Below are 25,379 nucleotides of genomic sequence, written 5' to 3' on the forward strand. Positions count from 1 at the left end.
TATTATGTGCATTCAAAGTTCATATCATACATGAGATATTATGCATGGACTTCGAGCTATAATCGGAGGTAAGGGGCCTATTTGCCCGAAAGACTATATATATTGTACAGATGGCCACAGGTTGGCAATATGATACTGGTTAGCTATCGGGAGAGACCGCCATTGCTAGCATTTGGTTGGGTATGTCATGCATTTACATCAATATATATGTATTCACGACATACGATTACACGGGCATACCATGCATATTTTAATACTATGAGGTCGGATGTCGGCCATGGAAGCTAATCAGAGTTTCAGTGTCAGGTGGTATCTTTATTACCTTTTTACATCAGCTATGTATGATTCTACTTTCTGCCTTACATACCAGTACATTTTTATTCGTACTGATGTCCCGTTGCCTGGGGACACTGCATTTTTGTTTCGTGCATGCAGGTCCAGGTAGGGACTCTGATCGACCCCTCCGCTAGGATTTCGGGGTTCAGCTGTGAGTTGGTAAGCTCCACCTCTTCCTGGAGCTTTCATAGGATGGTTACTTTTGTTGTACGGTTTGGGTATAGTTGGGGCCTTATCCCGACAGTGCTTATGACACTCTTAGAGGCTATTGTGGATACAATATTCTGGGTTTTTTTTTTGCTGCTTTCAGTCTCCAGCCCATAGGCTTGGCATGTATATATAGGCATGTATGCTTTCAGTCGCGGCCTCGTCAGCCAGCTAGTATTTTATTATTTTGGCTTGTCTACCTATGTTTATATGGCTTATTGTTATTCATGTCATAACCTTACGGTACAGGCTTAGTATTTCAGATGTTGTGCTGCCCGATCTGTTGGGCCCCCAGTCTAGTTAGATAGTATGTTTAGTGGCTAACTCGATCGAATACAGTATCGAGTGCCAGTCGTGCCTCCCCTAGTTTGGGGCGTGACAAACTTGGTATCAGAGCAGGTCGTATCCCAGGGAGTCCACAAGCCGTGTCTAGTAGAGTTTTGCTTATGGGTGTGTTGTGCACCACACTTATAATCAGGAGGCTATGAGGCATTTAGGAATGGTTACATTTCTTTCAATTAATAGATCGTGCTATAGAGCGAAGTTATAAGAACATATGAAATCTAAATCGTGCTTTGTGTTTCCTATCTAACAGGCTACCTACGCTCAGGAGATGGCACAGCGATAGATAGGTATGGATCCGGGAGAAGGTACCAGTCGTTCCCCACCGGGTCAGAGGGATAGATTTCCCTTAGAGGCTCACAGTGTTTCTCCAGTACCCCTAGTTTCAGCTTCCCCAGCACTTGTTAGAGCCCAGGGAGATGCAGTACCCCCAGCCTCACTAGTTCCATTGGTACCTGAGGCAGCTAGAGACACAGGACCTCCAGCACCTATTGTCCCCTATCAGAGACTGGGGATTAGGGGATGAGGGAGGCTGTTCAGTTGATGACTAGGATGGTTTCTATTCATGAGCGACAACTAGAGTCAGGAGCAGATACCTGGAGAGATCGGATAGGAAGCTCGACGGTACGAGAGTTTCTTCACTTGGCCCCTCCATTATTTACAGGATCCAGTTTTACTGAGGATCCCCAGGACTTTATAGACCATATGTATATAGTATTGAGGGTGATGCATGCCTCCGTCACCGAGGCTATGGAGTTGGCTTCTTTTTGACTACGTGATGTAGTCGTCCTATGGTATGCATGGGAGAGATCTAGAGGACCTGATGCTCCGCCAGCAGAGTGGGAGGACTTCTCTGAGGCTTTTTTAGCCCATTATTTGCCACGGGAGGTTCGGGAGGCCCGTCTTGACCAGTTTATTAGCCTAAAGCAGGGGGATATGAGTGTGAGGGATTATAGCCATAAGATTAATTCTTTGGCAAGATATGCACCAGATATAGTACGTACCATGAGGGCTAGAGTTCATCATTATGTGGATGGTTTGGGGGATCATCTGATTAGAGACTGTAGGTTTGCATCCCTATCGGATGATGTAGATATTTCCTGCATACAGGCTTTCGCTCAGACTACAAAGGACCTTTCCTGTCGGATTCGTGATACTCGCAGGGATAGGGAGCAGAGTAAGAGGGCTCGTACTATGGGGTCTTATAGGGAGCCACGAGTTGATTTTAGGCCCCCACTCCATCGATATCCACCTCGGTCAGCAGGTAGTTTCCCACCACAGATGCAGGGCCAGCGGTTTGATCGTTATATTCAGTCAGGACCGGGGCAGAGCTCAGGCCAGCCTGAGGGCCGTCGACAGGAGCGTTCTGCACAGATGAGACAGCTTACTCCTCCATGTACTCAGTGCGGTAAGCTGCACACTGGGCAATGTAGACAGGGTTCGAGTGCATGTTTTCATTGTGGGCAGACAGGACATTATATTCGGTGCCCGGGGTTAGGCAGAGGTACACCAGCTCAGCCTTCAGGATTCACAGCAGCCTCTTCGCCCTCCGTCCGTGCTCCTCGACCAGGTCCACAGTCTACTCAGGGTCGTGGTAGGGGGAGATGTGGAGGAGACACCTCAGGTTCTAGTGGTGGCCAGAACCGCTTTTATGCACTCACAGGCCGACATGATTCAGAGGCATCCCCAGATGTTGTCACCGGTATATTGACAATACATTCTCATGCCATTTATGCATTGATGGATCCCGACTCTACATTTTCATATATTACTCCATTTATTGCTGGTAAGCTTGACATGAGATCTGAGTTGTTGCCACAGCCAGTTGAGGTGTCTACGCTAGTTGGCGACTCTATTATAGCTAATCATGTCTATCGAGATTGTACAGTGTTAATTAATGACCATCCAACCTCTGTTGATTTAGTTGAATTGGTTATGCTAGACTTCGATGTCATTATGGGTATGGATTGGTTGGCAGCTTGTTATGCTAATATTGATTGTCGTGCAAAGTTGGTCCGATTTCATTTTCCTGGTGAGCCTGTCCTTGAATGGAAAGGTAATGCAGCCACGCCCAAAGGTAAGTTTATTTCATACCTTAGGGCTCGGAAGTTTATTGCTAAAGGTTGTATATACCATCTGGTTCATGTTAGGGATATAGATAAGGAGCCAGCGACTCTTCAGTCGGTTCCTATTGTGAATGAATTCCCGACGGTATTCCCTGACGAGCTTCCAGGAATTCCCCCCGAAAGGGAAATCGATTTCGCTATAGATTTGCTTCCTGATGCGCAGCCTATATCCATTCCTCCCTACAGAATGGCTCCTGCAGAGCTAAGGGAATTGAAGGAAGAACTGAAGGACTTGCTCGATAAAGGCTTTATTAGGCCAAGTACATCCCCATGGGGTGCTCCGGTGCTCTTTGTTCGAAAGAAAGATGGCTCATTGTGGATGTGCATTGACTACAGGCAACTAAATAAAGTCACTATCAAGAATAAGTATTCTCTTCCACGGATTGATGACTTGTTCGACCAGTTACAAGGTGCCAAATGCTTTTCGAAGATCGACTTGTGATCCGGTTATCATCAGCTACGAGTCAGGGATATTGATATCCCAAAAATAGCATTTAGGACGAGGTATGGCCATTTTGAATTCCTTGTCATGTCTTTCGGGCTTACAAATGCCCCAGCAGCCTTTATGGATCTTATGAACCGAGTATTCAAACCATTCTTTGATGAATTTGTGATTGTGTTTATTGACGATATCCTGATATATTCGCGATCGGAAGCCGAGCATGCGGACCACTTGTGAGCTGTATTACAGACTCTCCAAGACTACAGGTTATATGCTAAATTCTCTAAATGTAAATTTTGGCTAACTTCTGTAGCTTTTCTTGGTCATGTTATTACCGGCGATGGTATCAAGGTTGATGGCCAAAAGATTGAAGCTGTGATGACTTGGCCGAGGCCCTTGAATCTGACAGAGGTTCGTAGCTTTTTAGGCTTGGCAAGGTATTACCGAAGGTTTGTGGAGGGATTTTCCTCTATCTCTGCACCATTGACGAAACTGACACATAAGGGAGCTAAGTTTCAGTGGACTGAGGCATGTGAACAAAGTTTTCAGGAACTAAAGAAAAGGCTTACTACGGCACCTGTCTTGACTCTTCCGGAGGGCACCGAGGGTTATGTTGTATATTGTGATGCCTCGAGAATCGGCCTAGGTTGTGTTCTTATGCAGCATGGTAAGGTTATCGCGTACGCTTCCAGACAGTTGCGAAAACATGAACAGAACTATCCTATGCATGATCTTGAGTTAGCCGTAGTTGTATTTGCCCTAAAGATTTGGCGGCATTATCTATATGGGGTTCATATTGATGTTTTCACAGACCACCAGAGCCTTCAGTATTTATTTAAACAGAGGGAGCTGAACCTACGACAAAGAAGATGGCTAGAATTACTAAAGGACTATGATGTTGATATTTTATATCATCCCGGCAAAGTTAATATTGTTGCTGATGCCCTTAGCCGGAAGTCCATGGGCAGTTTAAGCCATGTTGAAGCTGATAAGGTCAAGATGACCAAATATCTATGCCAGCTAGCTAGTTTGCAGGTGCGTTTGGTAGATGCAGAGGGTGGACGCATTCTCGTTCAGAATACGGCAAAATCTTCTTTTGTTACTGAAGTGAAAGAGCGACAACACGAGGATCCTGAGCTTATAAAACTGAGGGAAAGTATTCCACAGCAGCGACAACCTTTATTTGAGCTAACTGGAGATGGAGTCCTTACCAGGGCCGCTTATATGTACCGTCAGTAGGAGAGCTCCGTGCCAAGATTCTTTCAGAGGCCCATTATTCTAGATATGCAGTTCATCCCGGAGCAACAAAGATGTATCGGGACCTTCGACAAATCTATTGGTGGAATGGAATGAAAAAAGATATCGCGGAAATGGTAGCCCAATGTCCCAACTGCCAGCAAGTTAAAGCCGAACATCAGAGGCCTGGAGGCCTAACTCAGTGTATTGAGCTTCCATTATGGAAATGGGACATGATAAATATGGACTTCATCACTGGTTTGCCTCGCACTCCACGAAGGTATGATTCTATTTGGGTAATTATTGATAGGCTTACAAAATCTGCTCATTTCCTGCCAGTCAGGACGACATATTCAGCTGAGGATTATGCCAAGTTTACATTCGAGAGATTGTTCGCCTTCACGGAGTGCCATTATCTATTATCTCTGATCGAGGGGCTCAATTTATAACATATTTTTGGAAATCTTTTCAAAAGGGTCTAGGCACGCAGGTAAATCTTAGCACCGCTTTTCATCCGCAAACTGATGGACAGGCAGAGCGTACTATTCAGACAGTTGAGGATATGTTACGTGCCTGCATGCTAGATTTTAAAGGAAGTTGGGATGATCATCTACCTCTTATTGAGTTCGCTTATAATAACAGCTTCCAAGCTAGTATTCAGATGGCTCCTTACGAAGCACTATACGGGTGGAAGTGTAGGTCGCTGATCGGTTGGTTCGAGGTCGGGGAAGCAGAGTTGCTAGGTCCTAACTTAGTCCAGCAAGCAATGAAAAAGGTAAAACTTATTAGAGACCGACTGCGTACAGCACAAAGTCGGCAAAAGTCTTATGCAGATGTTCGACGACGAGACTTAGAGTTTGATGTAGAAGATTGGGTTTTCCTGAAAGTATCGCCTATGAAGGGCGTCATGCGATTTGGAAAGAAGGGGAAGCTCAGCCCCAGGTATGTTGGACCGTATAAGATTATTCAGAGAATTGGTAGGGTGGCGTACGAGCTTGATTTGCCTTTAGAATTGGAAGCAGTCCATCCTGTGTTTCATGTATCTATGTTGCGGAAGTGCATTGGAGATCCTTCACGTATTACGCCCATTGAGGATATTCACATTGTTGAAGACTTATCTTATGCAGAGGTACCAGTAGTTATTTTAGATCGGCAGGTAAGGAAGCTTCGAACTAAAGAAGTGGCTTCCGTGAAAGTGTTATGGCGAAATAACAACATCGAGGAAATGACCTGGGAAGCTGAGGAGGAAATGAGGAAGAAGTACCCCCACCTATTTACGACTTAAGGTGAGTCGCATTTAAATAATTGCCAATTATTTCTTTACAGTAACTTAATTGGATTTTAAATGACTTGAAAGTACAATTTAAATTTTTTATTGCGAGATAGCTATACGAAACCTAGTAGTTGGAATCTTCAGAATTTGATTTATGCTTTGCAAATGTAACAAATATAGTCTCGTAAATAACGTATTAGCGGACAAGAAATGAAACCAAGGAATTGACTTGACCCATTCGCGGACGAATGTTCTTAGGGGGGAGACTGTGAGACCCCAGGTGTTTCTCTCTTCTCTTACGTAATATACGTAACGTGGCATGGTTATATTAGGTATATATGATTGGGTATAGCACATTGGGAGAATAAGACTGAAAATGTGTGGTAATATCAAGGAACTGAACTAAAGCTTTAAGTCAAAGGAATCCCTTAAACAAAGGTTCATGGTTAAAGAAATGGCTCGGGTAGCACCCCGTGCGTTCGGAAGGTTTAAGTTAACTTGCACCTGTGGGATAAGACTAAGAGTGTATAATATGCTAAGAATAATGTGTTATGAGGTATTATAATATCACACTGGTCACATGTTAAGTTTTGGAGTCAAGCAAGTTGCGAAATAAAGGTCGGCAAAAGTTATCGTAAATTTCTCTAATAAATTTTCTAAACTTTGGGTCAAATGTATCAGATAATTTCTCCCAATATATAAAGATTTATAGGACTCAAAACCTACCAAATCAAAGGTCTACGAGTCTAGTTTTCAACCAAAGAAATCTCACATCAAACCGACATTGGAGTAAAAGGTTATGACTGTTTTACCGCGGACTGTCCGGGCTGAAATCGGGTCGCGAACCGGGTCGGGTCAAACAAGTGGTATAAGTCGGAAAATCCGAATTTTAAGGCTCCAAAACATTTCATCTTCGTCCCAAAACAGTGAGAAAGCTTAAGAGAGGGTTTCATGGTGTTCTTGAGTGATTAAGGTACGTTTTTAACGATTTCTATCGTTAAAGTTTGCCCCCGTGCCTAGAAGCGCAATCTCTATGCTTTGCAATCATTTTCCCCTTCTATTAGCTGTATTTGGAGCTATTTTTGGAAGATAGAAAATTGTTGTTCTTGCTGGTTCTTCAGGATTTATACTTGGTTTGCCAAGGTAATCATCTTGGGACTCTTTTATGATCGTTTTTACAAAGTTCTACGGGCGTTTCGTTAAGTTAGGGTCATATGGCAAATCTGCTGATTTAAACTCATTTATGAACTATTTATAGGTGCGTATAAGCTGCATATATATAGTGGTTTCGAAGCTTAGGACGTAAGGAACAACTTTCGTGAAGGAACTACAGGCATTCGGACGTTCGTTGGAGAGGTATGTTAAGGCTAAGCTTCGTCCTTCCTTTTAGCACGAATTTTGAGAAATTCCTAAGACGCCAAATGTGATATTTTACTATTCTGTTGCTAGAAAGACCTTCTGTGAAAGGCATTGGTATCGTAGCTGAAGTATTTTCATGATGCTATTAGGTTGATATTCCACTCGTTCGGTTAAAAAGGGTATTCGACATCTATATATGTCATTTTGTCGGCTTTCTTAAATATATGTCCATATATATGAATTCTTATTCGTCTTTGGGTTGTGTGACTTAAAAATAAAGGCATTTAGTATTTGCGATCAGTCCTTCTTCCTTGTTAAAGTGTATTTTAAAATCTCTAAAGTGACACGTCGATTTCAAAATTCTCAAATATAATTTTTATGTTTAAACTACTAAAATATTTGATTTTTTTTGAAATACTTTCTTTTACTAATTATCAAGAAATCAGGTATAAGGACTAAGTGAAGCACCTTAAGCTTTTTATGAACATATTCAGAGTTAAGTTATCTTTCTAAAAGTCGAGTTAAGTTTTCAAACTTATTAAAAAAGATATGAGGTTCCACGAGACATTTGTATGCGATACGAAGGTGATTATGAGATTATGAGAATAAGAGTACCAATGAGCCAAGGTTGGCTAAGTTCTTGTTATGGCCTATTATGTGCATTCAAAGTTCATATCATACATGACATATTATGCATGGACTTCGAGCTATAATCGGAGGTAAGGGGCCTATTTGCCCGAAAGACTATATATATTGTACAGATGGCCACAGGTTGGCAATATGATACCGGTTAGCTACCGGGAGAGACCGCCATTGCTAGCATTTGGTTGGGTATGTCATGCATTTACATCAATATATATGTATTCACGACATACGATTACACGGGCATACCATGCATATTTTATTACGATGAGGTCGGATGTCGGCCATGGAGGCTATCAGAGTTTCAGTGTCAGGTGGTATCTTTATTACCTTTTTACATCAGCTATGTATGATTCTACTTTCTGCCTTACATACCAGTACATTTTTATTCGTACTGATGTCCCGTTGCCTGGGGACACTGCATTTTTGTTTCGTGTGTGCAGGTCCAGGTAGGGACTCTGATCGACCCCTCCGCTAGGATTTCGGGGTTCAGCTGTGATTTGGTAAGCTCCACCTCTTCCTGGAGCTTTCATAGGATGGTTACTTTTGTTGTACAGTTTGGCTATAGTTGGGGCCTTATCCCCGACAGTGCTTATGACACTCTTAGAGGCTATTGTGGACACAATATTCTGGGTTTCTTTTTTTGCTGCTTTCAGTCTCCAGCCTATAGGCTTGGCATGTATATATAGGCATGTATGTCTTCAATCACGGCCTCATCGGCCAGCTAGTATTTTATTATTTTGGCTTGTCTACCTATGTTTATATGGCTTATTATTATTCATGTCATAACCTTACGGTACAGGCTTAGTATTTCAGATGTTGTGCTGCCCGATCTGTTGGGCCCCCAGTCTAGTTAGCTAGTATGTTTAGTGGCTAACTCGATCGAATACAGTATCGAGTGCTAGTCGTGCCTCCACTAGTTTGGGGTGTGACATCTACCACGCTTCATGCGTACAGTAAACTCTATCCTTCAGGGATTTTAATTTTAATAGGAGCATTTGCAGCTGAAATATGATATTTAATTTTGGATCAGTAAATACTTCTGGCATTTGACTTGAATTATCTTTTAAGCGATGATTATATTAATGATAATTCGATTCATATAGCATATTTTTCAACTGTTTTATTCCATCCCCCAAATGTTAGAAAAACCAACATATATCCCAAATCTTCTTTGGAAAACATATCTTTGTGCATTGTGGTAGAGAAATTAATCATATACCACACATCAAAAGTTATTAGATAGTAAAAATATTTGGTTTCTGATCCTAAACCAATTGTGAGGGGATGACTTATCATATTTTGTTGGTCTGATGCATACAAGTGCCGCTGTATGCAATTTAGAAAATCTTAGACCAACACATGAGGCTTCGTTCTCATAAGCAATAGTTTAGCCATTAATAGGAGGTATTCAATGTTAAACTAGCTTGGATATAAACCAGCATCATCAAGATGAATTATCTTGATTTCATAATCTGAAAATTATGTTCTTAATTGAGAAAGACAATTTCAAATGTTAAACTGCAGGTTGACAATAAACATACATGTAACCATCTTATATATGCATCTATAAGTGGTTCACATGATAGGTGAATGGGCTCATATTCACCTTTTATATATTTCAGAATTCGTAGATTTTAGTCCCAACTTTAGTTGGTATAATCAAGTTATTATGAGAACAACCAACACAAGAGAATTCTTGAAGAATCTTCTAGTTCTTCAGTATATGCTTATCTGAATTCTCAAATAGCTCATTTAAAAATGACAAATGAAAACTTAAAGTTTATCATGGCATGTGCTATCTCTAAGTAAACTTTTGGTTTACTATGGCATAAACTTTTGCATCAGTAAACTTCTGATTTACTGTGGCTACTTTTGTATCAGTAAATTTTTGATTTACTATGGCTGCTTTTGCATTAGTAAACTTCTGGTATACTGTGATACATGATATAGTACAAATTTGAATAATAAGGCGGGTAACTTTTCACATACATATTTACCCCATATGATTGTGGAAACATGAAGATTTTCAATCTTTCAATCATTTGTAGTCTCAATATGATAGCCATTTGTATCAGTAAACTTCGGGTTTACTACATCATATGTTTTGACCATAATCATATAATAAGAATGATATATTTGTATATAAGCTCTCCGAGAGCCTTCGTTTATTATCCACAATCTAATATTTTTCGGACACTACTGGTGCCATGTGTCTTCTAGACAAACATCTAGCTCTTCAGGAGTTATTGATACATTTTATACTATCAAATATTGCTCAGACACTTCTGGTATCATGAGAAAAAATTATAATCAAATTAACAATATAAAGACAATATTAAATTTATAAATGTAAGAAATCAAGAATTTCAATATTTTTACCACCAACTTTGTGTCTCCTTCAGAGAGAAACGCCATTAACATATGAATATTTTATATCAAATCGGCAACTACATAGTCATTACATCCTTCAGGGAAATATACATGAGTTGTTATTTTCTTCGGGGTAGTTAATAACAACTAACCATAGTATATCAATATGGTTGTAGTAGAAAACATTCTACAAGAATGCTTTTGCTTTAGAATGATACTTAATATAATTATCCAAGATGTTTTACGTACAACAAGTACGTGTGGCAATTATCTTTATGCTACAAAAATAATATTTATATCATCTGTTATTCTAGCTCTTCCGGAGATGAGTTATGGTATTTCTTCATTCACTACAGGGAATGAAAATGTGCTTCAAAAATAACTTTGAATAACTCATTATTTTATTTACGCACAGAAAGACACAGTTTCATAATATTTTCCTGCTTCGGAAGAAAATTTCAATTGTGTTACTTCTTCAGGAGTAAATTGAAATACGAAAAATTGAGCATATATTCTCTCAATCATATTACCTCTTCTGGAGGTAATTGCAATATATTTACATCAAGAGCACGTTTATATTTATGACTTTATTAATATTATCACATTCACTTCAGGGAATGGATTAATATTTATCAGAAATTCTCATCCTTCAGGAAATCGAATATAATTATCTGAACACGCATTAACCACATCAAATTATGGTGTTTCAACCTCTTTTAAAATATTTACTACTTCAGGAGCATATCGAGGCGTGCATATAATATAAAGAATATTTCTCTAGCTTATCTTTAATTGTAACCATAAAAAGCCTAAATTATCACTTCTGGTGGTTAACAAAATTTAGTTACAATGAGATATACGAAACATAACCATTTATGGTGGTTGTATATTTCTTGCAAACTCTGCTAGAGTTTAAGTGGATCTAACAATGTTATCCACTTCGTAATCCTTGATTAAGATAATTAGGATGAAAGCAAATACTAAAATACGCACTGTACACGTAATATATAACCAAGCAAGCGATGATAAAGATATTAAAATATAAGCAAAAGGCTCAAATTAAATTATGCAAATTTGGCCACTCCAGATGTAAGTAATATCTACATCACTATTGGCAAGAAGAAAAACTCACCACCTCAAGGATATAATGTGTCTTATGATTCGTCTTGCATCGGAGATGAACACTCAAACGAATCTGAAGTTTAATTGTGCGCCAGCTTTGAAACACAAGCGTCAGAACCGCGGACAAGATCTCCACTGGGAGGCCTCACCGGAAACCTCACCAAACGTTGACCGAAATTTAAGTGAGAAAATAAACCAGGGGACTAAAACCTTTATCCATGACCTCGAACTCAGAAACGGATAGTCGAAATCAACTCCGTCTCCGCAACACCATAGAAATCCAAATCTTAAACCATTTTTGTAGTGAGAAGAAACAAAATTTTCTTTTGATAATTTTTATACAAGAAAATTAAAACCGAAAATCAGAAGAGAAATCCTCGATTTTGTCCAAAACCCCTTCTGTTCGTTCTCACTCTGTTTTTCCGATTGTCCCCTCTCGTTTTCAATTTCTTGAAATTCAAGTTTCTCTAGAATTTCCTCAACATAATACAAGGACCCAATTTCAAATTCCCAAAATTTTTGGAGCCACATAACAATTTTTTCACTTACTTGATGACAGAGTCTCGTGCTGATAACGTGTTATAAAATAAAGACTGTAAAGTAAAGACAAGTATAGAGAGAAACTGATATATTATTCAAACTTGTGTACATAATGAACTGAAAATTCCTCTATTTATAGAAGAAAGGAAGCAGCTGCGAGGCTTTTCAGGAAGCAGCTGCAAGGCTTTTCTTTAGCTGCTTGTAAGTTGTCTGCATGAAGCTGCTTGCAACATGCCTGTTTAATAAGAAGCTGCTGCAAATCATTTCATTGAGCTGCTTGCAACCTGCTTGCATCAGCTGCTTGTAGATAAACTTCAACATAGTACTAAATGGATAATCTTCTTCAGGAAAATTATCTATAGCGGAGTAATAAATGAACATCCACAATATAATTATTTTCATAACAAAAAAAATCACTTCTTCATTTTTTTGGTCATTTTTTTGGTAAACTAGATACTTAATTAAATAATAATAAAAGCACAAACATGTTTGTATGGTTGTCAAGTGGCCAACATCTTCTATATATATATTATTAAAAGGAGAGGAAAAAGCTCTCTCCTTAAGCTAAGTGGTAGCCTAGAAAAAAACCACATAGCATAAGTAGTTAATAATTAGTTATTTAGTTAATAATTAGTTATTGGTTATTGTTTTTGTATTTAAATATTTATAAAATAATAAAATAAAATATTTTATAATAAAAACGAAAATTAACAAAAATAACTGTCCATTCAAATTGGATGGTAGTTTCAAGTTGGAGTTTTTAAATTATTTTAAATAAAAAACTAAAATTACAAAAGATAGTGCCAATTCAAAATTTCTTTGTTTTCCTTAATAATTTTTGTTTTTCTTTTTAAAACTACAAAGTTTATTTATTCAGAAAATATTATTGAGAATAATAGAACAAAATATAAATTATAAAAATATATATCTTCTATTATATTATTAAAAGCAAGTAGCATACAAAAATTTAAATAAAGTATATATATATATTATTAAAAGGAAAGGAAAAAACCCTCTCCTTAAGTCAAGCGGTAGCCTAGAAAAAAACCACATGGCATAAGTAGTTAATAATTAGTTATTTAGTTAATAATTAGTTATTGGTTATTGTTTTTGTATTTAAATATTTATAAAATAATAAAATAAAATATTTAATAATAAAAAACAAAAATTAACAAAAACAACTGTCCATTCAAATTGGAGGGTAGTTTCAAGTTGGAGTTTTTAAATTATTTTAAAATAAAAAACTAAAATTACAAAAAATAATGCCAATTCAAATTTTCTTTGTTTTCCCTAATAATTTTTGTTTTTCTTTTTAAAACTACAAAGTTTATTTATTCAGAAAATATTATTGAGAATAATAGAATAAAATATAAATTATAAAAATATATATCTTCTATTATATTATTAAAAGAAAGTAGCATACAAAAATTTAAATAAAGTAATATGCTAATAAAAATTTCTATTAATAATGAAATAATACTAAATATGGATAATATAATAAAGAAAAATACAAAACAAAAAAGTTATTCGATGACTGTAGAAGTCTCTTTAATTTAATAGACATTTTTTTTATTAAAGTTCAGATAATATTATTGAGAACAATCTATATATTATTAAAAGGAGAGGAAAAAGCCATCTCCTTAAGCCAAGTGGTAGCCTAGAAAAAAACCACATGGTTTAAGTAGTTAATAATTAGTTATTTAGTTAATAATTAGTTATTAGTTATTATTTTTGTATTTAAATATTTACAAAATAATAAAATAAAATATTTTATAATAAATAACGAAAATTAACAAAAACAACTGTCCATTCAAATTGGAGGGTAATTTCAAGTTGGAGTTTTTAAATTATTTTAAAATAAAAAACTAAAATTACAAAACATAATGCCAATTAAAAATTTCTTTGTTTTCCTTAATAATTTTTGTTTTTCATTTTAAAACTACAAAGTTTATTTATTCAAAAAATATTATTGAGAATAATAGAACAAAATATAAATTATAATAATATATATCTTCTATTATATTATTAAAAGAAAGTAGCATACAAAAATTTAAATAAAGTAATATGCTAATAAAAATTTCTATTAACAATGAAATAATACTAAATATGGATAATATAATAAAGAAAAATACAAAACAAAAAAGTTATTCGGTGACTATATAAGTCTCTTTAATTTAATAGAGATTTTATTCATTAAAGTTCAGATAATGTTATTGAGAACATAAGGATAAAATTTAAAATAAAAATATTTAAAGAGTACTAAAATATATATCTTCTATTATATTACAAAAAAGAAAGTATAGTAGACAAAAATATTAAACAAAGTAATATGCTAATAAAAATTTCTATTACCAATGTAAAAATACTAAATATTGGATAAGTATAACAAAACAAATATAAAACAAAAAAGTTATTCAATGACTATACAAGTCTCTTTAATTTAATAAAGCTTTTATTCATTAAAATTCAGACAATATTATTGAGAATATTGGAATAAAATTAAAATAAAAACAATATTTCAAGAGTAATAAAATATATATCTTCTATTATATTACAAAAAAAAAAGTAGTAGACAAAAATATTAAACAAAGTAATATGCTAATAAAAATTTCTATTAACAATATAATTATATTAAATATTGAATAATATAATAAAGAAAAATACATAATAAAAAATAACTAATTGACTATATAAGTCCCTTTAATTTAATAGAGATTTTATTCATTAAAATTCAGATAATATTATTGACAACAACATAATAAAATTTAAAATAAAAAATATTTTAACATTAATAAAATATATATCTTCTCTTATATTACAAAAAGAAAGTGTGCAGACAAAAAAGATTTTATTATTGGGCATATCATATTGACAAATAAGATGAAATTGAAATTTATTAAATTAATACGATCTAATATTTCAAACAAGTCCGATCATAATTTAATTAAATTAATATTAATCGCGCATCGCGCGGGTACGACTACTAGTTATTAGTTAGAGTGTCATTAATATTACACCGCATACTTTTCCTACTAAATGTGGTTCTTAATATGTATGACCATATTGCATCGTTAGCAAAACACCGGAGGAACTATCAAAATTCATGTCTTGTCAAAAAGCTTCGTCTTTGCTCCCTCTTTAGCTAGAAGGTCGGCCACCTGGTTCTGCTCCCTGAAGTTATGGCTGATTACTGGTTCTCCCTAGGTTCCCCAATCGATCCATCAAAGACCTGTATTCAGAGATAATAGGATTGTAAGGTAAATAACCAGTATTTAACATCTTAATAACTTCCATTGAATCAGTGTTAATGGTCAGGGGAGTTAGGTTATGTTCTACTGCTAATCTAAGGCCTTGGAATAAAGCGCTTAATTCTTCTAGGTTGTTAGTGATGTTCGGAAAGCCTTTTATGAAACCAATAACCAAGTCGTCCAAATGGTTCCTGATTACACCTCTCATACCCCCTGTCCTTGGGTTCCCAAAGGAGGAGGAGTCAGTAATTAGTTTGTAAGTATCCTTGTCAGGGGTTTCCTACTTAACCCGGATGGTAGTCCACTGCCTTTGCGATTTGTTTCTGGCCACATGGTAGTATTCCATAGCCCTGGCAATGATATTTTGGACTGGTTAGTGGTCCTTCTTATTGTTGAACAAATTGTTGTTTCTAGTTAGCTAGATGTTCCAAAAGCATAAGGGAATGAGGAACTTCCACCAGATGTTGTCATTGAAAGTAATATTCTTAAGTTTAGACCAAATATCATTCTAAGAGGTTGGGTTAAGATGGAATGATTGATCTAGTGCTTGATTAGGGGAACATTGGCAAAAGTTAGACCAGAAAGCTTTTGTATTGGTGCATTGAATATGTGATGTATGGATTCCTCAGGGTAATTGCAGAAAGTGCAAGAAAGGTTTAAATGGATCCCTACGTTATGGAGATATTTGTTGGTAGGCAGTCTAGAGTGAGCTAGGAGCCAGGTGAAGGATTTGATCTTATTTGGGACATCTAGTTTCTCAATCCATGTGAAGGAGGTATCTTGAGCTGAGAGGGTACTCCCTTGGGAGTAAAGAAATGAGTAGACTAAGTTTGAAGAGAATAGACCACTAGTATTAAGGCCCCGTATGGGGTTGTCATCCTTCTCACTATTAACAGGGATGAAAGAGTTGTTGATAGTATGGATGAGACCCTCATGGATGTGGAATGAAAGGTTGCCCAAGTTTCATTTTTTTTTTTTGCTGAAAAAGGAGAAGATCTTGATGATGTCCTCCCCAGGAATTTTGGGACCACTTATCATGCTATCAATAGGTGCTACATTCGGTACCCAAATTATCAATCTTAATGCGAGAAAAAGAGAGTGGTTGGGATTTAATAAAGTGAAGTTTCAGGACAAATATTTCTAAAGATGTCTCGTAAAAATATTTTAAAATATCACTCACGATGTTTGAATATCTAGAGAGACGTAAGAGATATTTAACATCTCTCGAGATTGTTTTGGGGAGGAAAAGGGGAAGGTAGGAAAAGAAAGGAGGGGGAAAGAGTATGGGGCTTTGTGTAAATAAAATTTTTTTGGAGCTTTTAAAATATGTGTTATTAATACTAAAACACAAAAAATATCTTTCCCTTATTAATCAAAGAGATTTTTTCCTTCCTATACAATATTTAAAACTTATTTACTAAAATTGGCCTAATTTTGTATATTACCCGTCCTGAACAAGGATTACTTACAAATTATATACAATATATTATTAGTACCTTAAATTAGGAGATTTAGTTACATCCTTTTTTCTATTTTCTCTCTACTCTCTTTCAATAAGACTCCTTCCAGTTGTGTATTACCTATTTTAAGCCACAATTAGTACAACTCTTCTCTCTTTTTGCCGCCTCCCTCCTAAATAGAAACCAATATCAGTTCTTCATTTTCAAGTTAAGCCAACGGCAGGTCATAACTTCCATCGTTTTCAACTTTAGGGCTATCATCAAGAATCAGAATAGCAAGTTCGAAAAAGTATATTGTAGCGCAACTCCAAAAAATTTATTTAAAAAAACTTTACGCTAATAGTTAATTTAGCATGTGCAATCAAATCAGTTACTTATGGATTACCATTATCAGTCACTATTGCTGCTACAATATTCAAGTTTTTCGGTTTAAACAAACATGAATCGGTGCAGATGAGTCAATTTGGAATTCATTCTCTACTTTTCTTTCTTTAAACAATCGAGTAAGAAAAGAATAATGTATGGTACAATAACATATAAATTAAAAATAAATTTCGTACAAATTTAATACACATTTGATATATTTACAACAACGTACATACTAAAAAAAAAATCATACAACTAATTATACAGTATCAACTTATTTTCAACTTATCTACAACTTTCATACATAATTCTTACCCAATTAAATACAACTACAACATCATACAACTTAAATATAATTTTCACACAAATTTTATACAATATGTCTTTTGTATATATTTTGTATATGATTTGTATATATTTTGTATGTGGTTTTTTTTCTTCCTCTCTGAAATTTTAATCAATACTTCATCGCTTAATCAATTTTGATATATATCAACAACTTTATGTAAAAAGATAGTATTTATAACTTAAATATAAATTTCATACAACGACTCATACAATATACAATTAATTTTCATCTTTCATACAACATTAAAAAAAATGCAATTATAAATAAAATACAACCAAATACAGTTTTCATATAAATTTCATACAACTATTATACAATGTTAACACAATTTTATATATATATATATATATATATATCTTCTTCTTCTTCTTCTTCTTCTTCGAATTTCAATCTGAAAATACAGCCAAAATCAAATCTAATCTTCACCAAATACCCTCAAAATCGAGATATAAACTCTATAGAATATTCCCAATCATTTGTAATAACACCCAATCCAAACAAAAAATATTTTTTGAAAATCCGAATTCAAAGCTTTGAACCTTTTTAATGATTATCAATGGTGGAGAGTCAAATACCTTCAAAATTTATTGATTGACAATTTTAATTCGAATAATCGAGCCAAATAATTAATATTCATCTGCTGCTAGCCCGCCATCGGAACGCCAACAAGAAAAGAGGAAGCCTAGAAAAGCTCCAAACTCCAGCCATGGAAAAATTAATCCCTTTCTTCGCCATTGTTAGAGAAAATTATGAGCTTTAGAAGGAAAAAAAACCTTGTAGAATAGGTGTAGAAAGAGGGTTGATTTCAAAGAGAAAAAAGAGAAAAATCCTTTAGAAAGTACTATGATTGGGGTTTGTCTGGGTAAGAAAGGTATTGTGAGGGTTTAAAGGGATTTATTAAATTAAAAGGCTACATTCAAGGGATACTCATTTAAAACTAATTTGTGTATAATTGGTAGATTGCATATGACCATGTAATTAAGTTAAAACTTGATTAGGGAGAGAATAAGTTTCATATGTAGTATAGATAGGTAAAAATCTTTTTTTTCTAGGAATTAATATTTGCTTAAGGAGTGTGTCAAAGGCCAAAAGGTCACTTATTATGAACCGGATAGAGTATGTTTAGGCCAAAGCTCCTCCAGACCAATGGGTGCTAACTCATTCTATATATCAAAATTTTAAGAAATTTCTGCATAATTAATAAAGTTTTTACTGAAGTTGGTGGGTGCTTAAGCACTCATAAGTATGCACTTGGATCCCCTCCTGGTTATTCATCTTTTCAGTTTATATAGATAAATAGATGGAATAAAAAAAATTATGATAACTTGACGTAAAAGCATATAATTTCCAATAATAGTATTACTAATATCATGAACCGTCTTCTACATGAAAAATACAATACAGAAAGACAACAACTTTTTTCATTTTCTGGTACTTGACAATACCTTCCAATTAACAAAATGCTACTATAATTAATTGGACATAATTCTTTCTTTTCATGACGAGACCATGTGACCACGAATAAAAAAAAACATATTGAGCAGTTCTAAGTGAAACAACATATCTTAACATTTGGAAAAGGAAATGTTATTTTAACTTTGTGTAGGAAAAACAAATACTACTACGAACTAAGTAAGAGACAAAAAACAAAAACAAAAAAATGTAGGTTTATAACAAGCATATAGATCATTCTTTTTCTTTTTAAGGGAACTAGGTAGTTTTTGTCGAAAGTGGAATTACGAACTAAACAGAGTGCACTTTTAAATATTTTTACTGATAAACGCTCTTCCTTCATAGATAGTACTTATTCTGGGAGATATGCGGGGAGATTATAAGTCTTCCTTAAACCTCAAGGTCTAAAATTACTGGACAAAATAACTTTATTTCCAAGGTAAAGCCAATATTTCATGTTAAATGGGGTGTATATAAGTCGGGTTGACTCGAATTTTTTAATTATCTAACCAAACCAATTTTGGTGGATTTTTAAATCTATAAATCTAACCAAACCAACAAAAATTAGGTTTTTCAATCTCGGGTTTTTCGGATTTTTCATGTAAAATCTTCATAGCATAAAATATGCAACTTGTGCTCCAAATATTTTTTTATTCCTAATAGGATACAACTATATAAGGTGTTATCCAACAAAATAATGTGAGATGAGTCATGACATTGTACTAAAATATTCAACAATAAAGATAATAAAATCGTATAAAACAAATATAGCTAAGTAATAAGTCATAATAAAAATGAACCTAATCTAAAATTAAGTCATGCTAAAATAAGTATGACTAATAGGTACGACTAATAAGTACTAAGTATTACTTGGATGGCTAAACAATAAAAAAATAAGTTATGCATTTTCATTATCTAAACCAATGCAAAACTAAATAAATATATCCAATAATTATTGAATTTCTTTTGTTAGCATTAATATTGAATTAGTTTTGCTTTGAATTTTATTTGAATTACTAATATTTATGGGCTATATAATGTATTGGACCATTTAAAAATACTAAGCCCAAGCTTGAAATAATAAGTTGAAAGAGAACTATGAAAAATTTAAGAAATATTCATAAATTGCATTGCAATAAATATTTTTACGTATAAAATATTTTTAAAACTTGTATATATATATAGATATATATATAATGTCAGGTTGATTTGATTTTGAATTGATCTTTTTTAATTAAAACCAAATCAAACCAATTATGATGTTATTTTTTTTCCAACACTAAACCAAACCATAGTTGAATTTATTTTTTGTACACCCCTGATGCCAAATAACGCGTCCAGTTCATCCTAACTATCTTACACAATCAAGTAGATTAATATTTACTGTATGATAAGAAAAGCGGAATAATTTTCTTTTCTATGTACAGATACTCCTGGACAGATCATAAGCATATTTCAGTGCCTCGTCCACTAGAACACTGATGAAGAGAATGTAAACAAGGATATAAAGAGGATGTTGCTTTTTCAACGGTGACTGAGCTGGAAAAGGGGGCTTACAATGGATATGGAATTGGCTAAAAGTGTACAGCCCTAAAGCGCACACCAACAAGGCAACAACGGTACACTCCAAACTAGTAAAGATGAAACCAACTGCACATCAATCAGAGAAGACAGAACGTTGCAACAGTAATTTTGTTCCAAGATGCTAACCATAAACTACAAAAATAATAGTACAAAATACCTAGGAGTGAACCAAAATGGGACGTACATACTATTTTGCGGAGGTGAATAGGAGATGTGAAAGTAATGAAGCCTGCCATGGCTTAAATCAGGTGGGCAAGACCTTACAGATTTATTCATCATCTTGGGCCTTGGACTTCTTCTTTTTCTTTTTACCTTCACTTGCAGCAGGGAGTTCCTCTCCATTTTCTTCCTTACTCTTCTTCTTTTTCTTCTTCTTTGCTGTTCCATCCTCACTCATACCGTTCCCATTACCTGCAGTCTGATCCTCTTCATGCTCTGGCTCCTGTTCTGATTTCCGCTTCTCCTTCTTCTTTTTCTTTTCGGATTTGGGCTCTTCAGAGGCATCACCATTTCTATCAACAAATGGTTTATCCTCATCCATTGGTTGTCCACCTTCTGTTATCTCAGCTTTCGATTTCTTTTTCTTGCTTTTCTTTGTCGAAGCTTCATTAGCTGCCTCATCAACATCCATGTCTGCATCAGAAAAATTAGCAGCACCAAGGATCAATACATCTTATTGGAGAAATAAAAATGAAGATCCAGCAGATGATGCTAAGCAAAAGGAGCTAAAGTGATGTCCAGCCAAGAAATATGTGCATGTTATTCCGTTGGAAGTCATTCATGCAGATAATAATTTGGGGGCCATTTATCAAACAAGCATCTCAGCAACACAACTCCAGCAGAACTTGTATGAAACAGTGCAACAACATAAGAAAATTGTGCACCGTCTAGGTATTCTAGTGCATAACATATGGGCTCAAACACATCCTCTAGTCTGAATGACATGTCCATGTAATATACTCTAGTTGTATATCCTATAATACATACATGCACATACATACCATGTGGCGAAGCTAGGAATTTACTCAAGGGTATTCAAATTTGTAAGAAGTGAAAAACAATCCCGACAAAGGGTGTTCAATATGCGTTATATACCTCTAAAACATAACATTTTATCTATATATACAGTGCAATTTTTTGACGAAGGGTAGTTCACCACCCTTGTAACCATGTGGCTTCGCCACTGCATACCATACAGTTTGTACATGTATATGTACGTACACGTGAATGTACAAACACACATGCATACATTTCTCCTATAGCCTAAAAGAGGACGGGCGTCCTACCCCTCTACTCCTACAGAAGTGGTGTTTCATTTTCAGAACGTTCAGACTTCATATTTTACCTCAAACCTATCTCAAAAGTAAAAACACACACCTTTGTCTTCGGCCGTTTCAATAGCAGCTTTCATTACATCTAGGTTTTTACGAGGTGCAACCCCCTTGTCATAAAAGTCTAGTCGCTCCTCAACTTGTTCGCGGAGTTTCTCTCCAAAAGCAGTAGTGCTTTTGTCTGCACATGAAAAAACCACAAGTTAAAGATAAATAACAATTGCGTAGGAAATAAAAAGCAACTGATCGTAACTTGTACGCCCTTACTGAGACTTGCCTAAGAAACAGTCAAGACGGGAAGCAATAGAGCACTTGTTTGCAAGAAAACGAGCCATCCGACCCTTGTTACGAGCAGTTGCACGGCCAATGAAGGAAGAATGAAATATGAGACCATATTTTGGTGTATTCCCTTTGGTTTTCAAGGCTCTGAAGGGAAAAAGAAAAAAGAGGGAGAAAGTGAAAATTGGGATGTGATTTAAAAAGAAGTAAATCATGCAATGTGCCAAGTAACCAAGAAATATATAAAGCCACATACGTGCACCTAATAATTTTGTGAAATTGGGCCTAGGCAAAATCTCAGATATGCAAGAAGTTAAAGATGCGTGAAACATTTATAAGAAGTGTTCATTACCTGAAAAGTGCCTTCTCAGCACCAAGGATCTGAAGGGTAGAAGAGGGGCACTTTGCCAGATTTGTGAGACTACCAGCATGAGAAATTAAACGGGCACCAACGATTTCACCAATCAGAGCAGCCAAATTTGGTGCTATGTCATGCATTTTAGTGACCAGATAATCATAAAGATTCTTCCTGTATTCAACAAGGTCCATTACTCTCTGTGCAAATAACTTGACGTTAATCAAGTCAACTGGGGACAAATCCTGGCCTGAAAATTAGAGGGACAGAAGTAAATAAAATGTATCAACATCCTCTCTATGGCTTGCTAAAGGATAGCATACCCATGGATGCTTTGGCAGCTTCTACAATTTCTTTTGCTTTATCTTCATCTCCAACTATTTCTGTTAAGTCGGCAAGTTTGTCTTCGGACAACTGGGATTTGTCATCAACGAATTTTGCAACTTTAGCATATAGATAATTGTCATTGATAATCTTCACTAACTCTGGGAAATGCCATGAGTACCATTCTCTGCATAATCATTTGACAGAAAACCATGACATTACACAAATGCAAAACGAATGGGAATTGGCAGGAAGATGGTCTTTAAGTAATATTATACACATGCACACACGCACATATCCTATACTGCAATTGGTTTGGATACTGAACAGAGGCATAGATGGTGGTTTAATCTATTTCAGTCACGAGATAAACTGGAAGGGGGAAGACAGCAAGTCAGTTACAGGCATATATCAAGTGTCTAAGAAAGTAGCACATGCACATGGACACTACGGAATCATGCCCATAAAAAAGTTTAAATGCATTACCTAAATAATTATGGAAGATGACAGTATCAAGTAAAACAAGACTATACACAAAGGGGGAACTTACCTGACTCTCATTGCAAAGGTATTTATATCTTTGTCAAGAGTATCAAGAAGGACAATAGCCTGAGTAACCATATTGTCAACACGATTGACGTTGAACTTAACCTTTGCTCTACTGTAACTGTGACTCAGGCCAAGTTGGGCTTTCTCCAGGTCACCAGACTACACAAGAAACAGAGAAAAGAATAAGTAACAAGTCATGTCTACGCAGCATGTTTAAACTTGTAAGACACACAGTGCCCAACTGCAAAATATTGAAAACAGCCGAAGAAAGATTCAAGTTACAATACAAACCTTTAGGTTTTCAATGAACTTGTCAAAATGCAAGCGCACTCCACGTAAAAGTTCAAGAACAAACTCATTGCTTTGGCAGGGAAACTTAGTCACTTCATGAATATGTGACCCGAGCTTAGGCTCTGCCAATCCTAGGCTGAACTTCGGCTTCTTACCCTCCTTAACTTTTGGGAGAGTAAGCTCCAAAAAGTTCCTTAGCTCATCAGTCATTTGCCCTGAGAGACAAGTCACGCAAATTTTTAAAACCCAGTCAGGCCAATAAACTTAATCAACAAAGGTAAGGGAATAAAAATACTAGCACAGCAGGACCCCACAATTTCTGCCCCTACATTTCCTGTATTCTACTGCTAATCCAAAGAATCTCAGCTAGTAGGAAACATTTATGTTCATCTATCAAGTCATCATTTTCTAGTTTTTTCGCTGCTAGGCATTGAAAAACTATCTAATACAAACGAAACAACCGATAAGAATCTGTAACTTAATGAAAGCAACATAATTATCTATTTCCTGACCACAACTAAAGTATTGGTGGAAAATAAAAATGATAACTTTTACTTTCTTCAAGATGCAACCTAATCACAATAATTCCCCTTTTTCACACAGCATCTTATGCTAGCGCGCATCAGAAGATCCAATAAAGGAGGAAGGATGAGAGTTGTGTTGACAGTTGGCATAAAACTACTCAATTTATGATAAAATGCTTAGGAATACACTCTTCTAGGCATGATATTACAATGAAACGAGATATTACTACAACTAGTTTTAGAGTTATTGCTTTAACTTCTACTCATTTAAGCCAATTTTTATCTGTGCTGAAAAACAAACACTAGATGACTATTTTAAGCAAAGTAGTACAGCTAACTACACATGCAAGACACCCAAAGAGGGATTACATTAAATTTTTACAGCCAAAAAATAAATTGAATCGCATTTACAGGTCTTGACCTTCAGAGACAGCATTGCATTGGTTAAGGGCATCAAGAGCAGATTCAAATGGACTAAAAGCAGCAAGTTTTAAGATTTTCCCAAAGCGGTTGAGATCGGTAACTGAGTTTCGAACTGCCTCAGTGTTCTGGCCGATTTCGTCAAGCCCATGTGCCAAGAACAGAGCGTACCCGGACGCGGACTCGTACAAGAGGTACAACGCCATGTACAACCCACTCAGCCTTCACTTCTCTCTCTCTCTCGTCTATCTCCGAATGGGGAATGGAGAAAGGGATTGGCCTAGGGTTTAAGAGGTTTATAGACTGTAATGAAAAACTAGAGAAGGAAAAAAGAAAGAAAAAGAAATAATGGTGAGGGCTGCATCAATTGTCGGCCCATTTCGAGTTTGCTTGACTTCGGTCATCTTTTAGCCCACGTCTCAACAACATTTTAACTTAGATGGCATTTGACCATAGATTTTCAGATTTATTCTGAAAAAATCTGATTTGGGTGAAATTTGGTTTAAAGATAAAAATGTGTTTAAACATCTGTTTTGGGTGAAGTTTAATTTAAAAAAATATAAAACATAACTTATACCCACAAGTTCTAAAAACTATCACAAATACTCAACAGTACTATTATCAATAACATTCATTATATTATCACAAATCATAGTCCTGAACATAAATAAATTTGATACAAAATTATCATTTTTATAATGAACTACATGATACATTATCAGATGACCAAGAAGACGAAACAACATCGTTATAAAATAATAAATAGTGGGCTCTTTTATAAAATACAAAAGATTGGGACAATTTTTAAAATATATAATAGTGATATTTTGGCCTAAAACCAGCTATTGA

The 25,379-nt window shown here is 35.4% G+C and overlaps 1 protein-coding gene across 1 annotated transcript; it reads right to left on the minus strand.

Annotated features, from left to right (window-relative positions):
- Nucleotides 1–20,508: 20,508 nt before the first annotated feature.
- Nucleotides 20,509–24,871, minus strand: LOC104098279 (nucleolar protein 56-like). The gene is made up of 8 exons (XM_009605003.4): nucleotides 24,532–24,871; nucleotides 23,587–23,801; nucleotides 23,297–23,454; nucleotides 22,746–22,933; nucleotides 22,420–22,672; nucleotides 22,066–22,214; nucleotides 21,835–21,969; nucleotides 20,509–21,090 (listed from the first exon to the last, which is right to left on the minus strand). The coding sequence occupies exons 1-8, from the start codon at nucleotides 24,734–24,736 to the stop codon at nucleotides 20,726–20,728; spliced, it is 1,668 nt and encodes a 555-aa protein (XP_009603298.1). The 5' UTR covers nucleotides 24,737–24,871; the 3' UTR covers nucleotides 20,509–20,725.
- Between the last annotated feature and the right edge of the window lie 508 nt (nucleotides 24,872–25,379).

This window comes from Nicotiana tomentosiformis, chromosome 12, assembly GCF_000390325.3.
Source record: "Nicotiana tomentosiformis chromosome 12, ASM39032v3, whole genome shotgun sequence".
In the NCBI taxonomy this organism is placed as follows: domain Eukaryota; kingdom Viridiplantae; phylum Streptophyta; class Magnoliopsida; order Solanales; family Solanaceae; genus Nicotiana; species Nicotiana tomentosiformis.